The sequence below is a fragment of the Idiotropiscis lumnitzeri genome, chromosome 19 (assembly GCF_059441095.1).
Source record: "Idiotropiscis lumnitzeri isolate Australia: NSW breed Sydney's pygmy pipehorse chromosome 19, RoL_Ilum_1.0, whole genome shotgun sequence".
In the NCBI taxonomy this organism is placed as follows: domain Eukaryota; kingdom Metazoa; phylum Chordata; class Actinopteri; order Syngnathiformes; family Syngnathidae; genus Idiotropiscis; species Idiotropiscis lumnitzeri.
The window spans coordinates 8,593,947-8,599,946 of NC_142409.1; the positions used below are offsets into that span (position 1 = coordinate 8,593,947).

General features: G+C 39.6%; 1 protein-coding gene across 2 annotated transcripts; it reads left to right on the plus strand.

Moving 5' to 3' along the window:
* The first annotated feature begins 3,075 nt into the window (after positions 1-3,075).
* Positions 3,076-5,626, plus strand: hccsb (holocytochrome c synthase b). Of its 2 annotated transcripts, none has more exons than XM_088283218.1 (8): positions 3,076-3,212; positions 3,914-4,032; positions 4,115-4,165; positions 4,261-4,391; positions 4,464-4,612; positions 4,699-4,818; positions 4,892-4,978; positions 5,059-5,626. In XM_088283218.1, exons 2-8 carry the CDS (start codon positions 3,924-3,926, stop codon positions 5,255-5,257), a joined length of 846 nt encoding a protein of 281 aa, XP_088139344.1. In that variant the 5' UTR covers positions 3,076-3,212; positions 3,914-3,923; the 3' UTR covers positions 5,258-5,626. The 2 variants fall into 2 exon arrangements, with proteins under 2 accessions (XP_088139344.1, XP_088139345.1); XM_088283219.1 differs by having other exon boundaries at positions 4,118-4,165.
* Positions 5,627-6,000: the final 374 nt, after the last annotated feature.

Here is a 6,000-nt window from a genome sequence, read left to right on the forward strand (position 1 = left end):
TCCACAGCGCAGCAATTAATGGCCTTTCAGCATCTGTCACAAAGTCAAGGAAAAAAAAAAAAAAAAAAACTCACTCACTCAAGTCTGAATGCCAACGCAGGTAAATGGAAAAGCAGCATTTCCCAAAGCAAACACCTGTCATGCTCACACGAGCTGTACAGTCGTGTTGATGTGTCTGGAGCTAACACACACACACACACACACACACACACACACACAAAATCACTCGGCATAGCTGTCTTGCTTTTGTTGCGGCACAAGCGACGGGCCAAGACAAACGCTGACAAAGTAGAGTCTCTGTCAGTGCTCGAGTGTCAAGTAAGACGGATGACAAAGAGGAACACATGCTTCGCTGTTGTTTTCCTAAATCCTCCTTTTAGCGTGGGGCTGTTTGCATCATTTTCAAGTGTTTGGGCTGAGATTGGGTTGACGTAATTCGGGGCAGAACATGACACATATCGTCGCTGGATGTTGAATGAAAGCAAACGGGTCGCCAACAAAACATGCTGCTTTTAGAACAATACAGATGGGAGCGCGAAAGGCTTCGGAGCATTTATTCCATATTGAGATGATGTTTAGGCCGTAAATACAATTTGGGTACTTTTAATGGTGGGGGGAAAGTATTTGGTTGGTGGGGAGCGTGGCTGGGTGGAGTGCACCTTGAGGCCATATGTGCTCCAAATGTGCCCATAAACGGCTTAAAAACACGTTCCCACGGAAACGTCGATTTAGTCTGTTGGCAAAAACTTAATATAAACGTATGCACCCTTTGGTAAAATAATTCCAGTTATTGAGTCAGAATTGGTTCCCGTTTGAACACATGCACTTTACCTTGGATGGATTTTTTTTTTCTTTTTAAGTAAAGAAAAATACATGTCCTAGAGCAACGGTGGGCAAACTAAGGCTCGGGGCCCACATGCGGCCCATAAAACCTTTTTAACCCGGCCCGCCGAACTTGAAAAATGAATAAACCATGTTAAGGTTTTATTTTCTAAATATTGTGGTGTGTCAGAGAGAGATATTTTTTTGTAATGCTTTTGTTAATTTTCATTTAAAATTGAATGTATTAAAAAAAATTATATATATATATATATATATATATATATATATATGTATATAATGTTGAAGCAGTCATGAGGCAACTCTTTATTGAAGTTAAAAACAGGAAGCAGCCTGTTAATAATGTGGTCAATATGACGTCTTACATCATCTGTGAAAAACAGCCATTTAAAAAAAAAAAAGGCTTTTAAGACCATGGTTAACGGCTCTGTGACTTGTTACTATGTTTAACCAAATATTGCACTGCAATACTGGACGACACAGCTGGGATGTATTTTAAAGTAGGCAGTGTGTGACTCGTGGGCAAGCAGCTTGCGTCGCTTTGTTTGTGATTTTCCTCTTGATTTTTATATTTTATGTTGTGATGGTAGCCAGATAAATGACACTACTATAAATGAATGAGTTGGCACAACACAACGAACGATTTAATCGCCTGTGTTTTTCAGAGCGAACACCCCGAAGCGTGACGTTGTGTATTTTTGTGGTTCAGAAAGTTCAGCCATTCTAGATGAAGACAGTCGTGTGACAAATTGCATCTGCTTAAATTTGCAGTACTTAATAAATGTGTAATAATTTCATTGAACTTTTTGTTTTTCATTAAAAAAGTTAAATCAAAGCACAATATCTCTCAGCATTCAACTCTGGTTATAATAAAATACATTTTGACCAATTTTAGTGTTTTTTTTACAGTGTGATATTGTAAATATTTATTTACAATTTTCAATGAAAAAAAATATGAAAAATTATTTTTTTACATGTAAAAGAAGTCGATCATGGGACATTTGACTTTTGATTTTTAATAAAAGAAAAAAAACCCTCACATTCTCGTCACTTTTTTACGTGGCCCGTCTTTAATTCTATTGTTGGAATAAGTGGCGAGCCGAAAAGAAAACTATGCAGCGGGCCCCTTTTTGGATACCACAGACACTTGGTCCCGCTTCTTTTCTGTCCTTAAGGGAATACCCAATGGGCTTGTCTTTAACTTGCTAATGTTCCTGTGTTGATATTGGCACCGTAGCATGCACAGAGCCTATACATAGCATTAGAGAACCGATACTCTAAAGGTTGTAGTGCCAAACAAGCGAGTTTAGTGCAGCGGAACTGTGGTTGCAGGGCTGCCCTGCACTGACAGCAACACAAGCTATAATTTTGAGTTAAACCTGGTATAATGATCACTGCAGAATAAAAAGACCATTGTATATTCACATAGCAATTGAGTGTTTATTAAACTGGAACTTTATTTTTCGTGACTCCGTTCGTGCTACTGTTTTTAATTAACCTGATGTTTTGATCTTCCAGATGTCGCAAACAATTTTGGAAGTGATGCACACTGTTACAATTACAGATTGGATTTATTTAATTTAATACAGTGATTCTGTCACGTGCCACTAGAGGGGGTCTGGGTAACCAATAGTAGTGCTAATACCACACTTTAAGTACTTTGTTTATGATCTAAAAATGACTGATTGAGGCATGAACTGACATTCAGGTAGAGTTGCACAACCCGGTGATTTAGAATTGCTCCATCTGCTGGACAAAGGATGTATATCCTCACTTAGTTCTTACAGACGATTACTAAGGGCCATGCAAGTAGATTGTATTACTTTTTAAATACTTTTTACACCAAAATATAGATAGAATGCATGGAAACGTACTTCATTCGTTAAAAAAGCGGGGGGGGGAAGAAAAAACAGAAGAAAAATTAACGTGTAATTTTTAAAAAATATTGTTTTAAGTGTCACTGTTTTGAGGAATAATTTATTTTTATTTTAAAAATTATTTAAAAAATGATTCTTGAACCATTCGCAACTCGCAACGTAATTACCACCGTCAAAAATGAAAGCATTTCCATTTCGACGGAACTCGATTCGCAGACAGCCTTTATGTTTTGACAATACATATTCTACTCTCCAACACAAGATGGCAGTAATGCATCTAAACGCTGTTTGAGAGCCACGCAAATATGAGGTAGAAGAGGATGGGCACGTCGCGCCTGCGTCATGACGTCATTGACTACGTACACAGACGTGCCCTCGCGTCACATAACCCAGTCGTGAGCTACCCTGCTCGTTGACATTGGAACGGAACGTGGGAAGAAGAACTTCACTAAGTGGCTGATTTCAATATTTTGGTTATTACATTTCCCGTTAAATGTAAGTGAACCTTCTTGCCAGCATTTGGCCAGTGCGTATCTCTCGTTGGACATGCCGATATTTGTTTGGAATGTCAGTTAATATTAGCAATGCTGCTAGCTTGTCTGTGCATGTAACTAAACATCTATAAGCTATGTGATGGTTTAATTCATCATTGTTCTGCAATTGCCGATAAAACGCAGGAATGTGTAGTAATTTTTTTTTTAATTTAGCTGCGAATGTGTTAATAACAGCAGAGAGGTTATTTTTAACTGTGGTCAGGTATCATCTCATCATTGCCATTATGATATAATCTCAGTTAGTTTAATTACGACACAAATGCGTATGTTGTAATTAATACCATTGAAGTCAAAAAATTTTTTTATTTTCAGTGATATTTTCCGATGTGACAGAAACACTTAGGTGGGAATTAATAAAGTACAAATACTCAGGTACTATACTTGAGTACTTTCCTGGTATTTGTGCTCTCTCCCTATGTTTAAAAACATTTAGCTGCAAGTAAAAGAGTCAAATCGACGCTTGTATTTTTACCCTAAAATTTGTACTTCTGCTTAAGTACTGAGTGTGAGCAGTTTTGCGACCTCTGCATAAGCGAGACAAACATTTGCCTCCATGTATGGATGTGATTGAAAGCTTTCAGAAGTATTTATTTATTTTTTTTAACTAACACAGCAGTCTGTGTGTGTTTGTTGCCACGTCAGATCAGGCAGGATGGGGGCCTCGACTTCAACACCCGCTACTCTGACAGTCCAGGCAGAGGCAATGATTGCCACCCCTCCTCAAGGCTGTCCCATGCACACAGAAAATCAGCCAATTAAAGGTGATGATGCAAAATATAATAGTATGGAAACTGTTAACTATCTAATTTGTGCGTCTGTTTGTTTATTTTATTTTTTTTAAAGTAGTCTCCCCTCCATCAGAGTGTCCCATGCATCAAGCTCAGCCAGTTACAGGTAGGTACAAGTTGATAGTTAGTACCGTCCTGTCAGCATTGTGTTGCGAAGTCTTCTCATTCCTTCTCAATCTGTTGCACCCTGTCCTGTTGCAGTGTCTCCGCCTTCGGAATGTCCGATGCACAAAGCCGAAGCCGGCCCAGTTCACCAGGATCGTGCCTATGAATTTGTGGAGTGTCCCATGAAAGCTGCAGCAGGCAATAATGACATCGATCCAGCAAATATGGTACAAGAAATATTTTTGGTGCTTATATTTGTTGAAAATAAACGTAATTTCTTCTGTGACCTACGTCCTCAGATGCCTCCTCCTAACCAAACGCCCGCTCCGGACCAACCTTTCGATTTATCCCTCACCAGAGAAGAATCCACGATTCCCCGCCAAGGCACGGAAAAGCACTGGGTGTACCCATCAGAACAAATGTTCTGGAACGCCATGCTGAGAAAGGGGTCAGTGTGTGTGTTGCAGCGTTATAGTGCTTCTCTTTTTTTTTTTGTGTATGTGTGTTAACTCTTTTATGTTACCGTACATTCAGGTGGCGCTGGCGTGAAGATGACCTCGCCGCTGCCGACATGGGCAACATCATCAAAATCCACAACAAGAACAATGAACAAGCCTGGCAGGAGATCCTCAAGTGGGAGGCCTTGCATGCAGGGTGAGTCGACGGGAACGGATCACACGCAGTCACGTTTGGATCGAAATCAGTTAACTGCCAAATCGTTGTGCAGTGAATGTCCGTGTGGTCCAACTCTGAAACGGTTCGGCGGTAAAGCCAAAGAGTACTCGCCGAGGGCCCGCTTACGCCATTGGATGGGGTAAGCCGATCTGCACTGCGATGTGAATATGGATGTCGACTGGAAATTGTGTTTTATTTATTTATTTATTTATTTTACAGATACGAGCTGCCTTTTGACCGTCACGACTGGATCGTCGACCGCTGCGGAAAGGAGGTGCGCTACGTCATCGACTATTATGACGGCGAAATCGACAAAGAAACGTATCAGTTCTCCATCCTGGATGTACGCCCGGCCTTCGATTCTTTAGAGGCCGTTTGGGATCGGATGAAAGTGGCCTGGTGGCGATGGACGTCTTGAGGAACTTTTGCATGAACTTCAAACACACACACACACACACAAATGGCTCAATGCAGCACTTTGCAAATTTTGTTTGGTTGTGTGAAAAGAATCAGCTTTTTGGAAACTCGACTTTAAGCCTGTAACGTAACTTTGATTTTCTCTGTGACTGTTGTTGTTGTTTTTTTTTTTTTTAACAGGATACAATGCTTCAATTGTTTTTTTTTCCATGTCCAAATGACCTCAAAATATCACAAAAACTACATGACATCAAGTTCTGTACTAAATATCGATTGATTAATGGTAAAGTAACTCTCCGTGTAAATTTTTGGAGACCACTGAGTGAATATACTGTACAACTGTAACGAAATAAAAATATCCCCAAAGCTATTTGATACATAATAAATGCCTCCGTTATGTAACAGGATTTTCTCGGAGCAACTTCTGCTTGTGACTCTCCAACCTTGCGGATGCAGTTCCAAGTACGAACAATAGAGGGAGCTGTTTCACCAGGGTTTATTTGGACACGAAAACATTCATGCACTCAATGTTTATCACAGGTTTCTACATTTGACATAAAACAGATGAGAGTTCTACACAAGAGTTTTTTTGTAGTGCAATCCATCTCATAAACAGGCTGATAATAACCTTTAACAAGACAATACCAAAACAAAAATTACAAATGATGAAATTAGGGTGCATGATACTCAAAACTTGAATGACTTGACGAAAAAAGACATTTTGAAGCTTCCAGAAATGAGAGA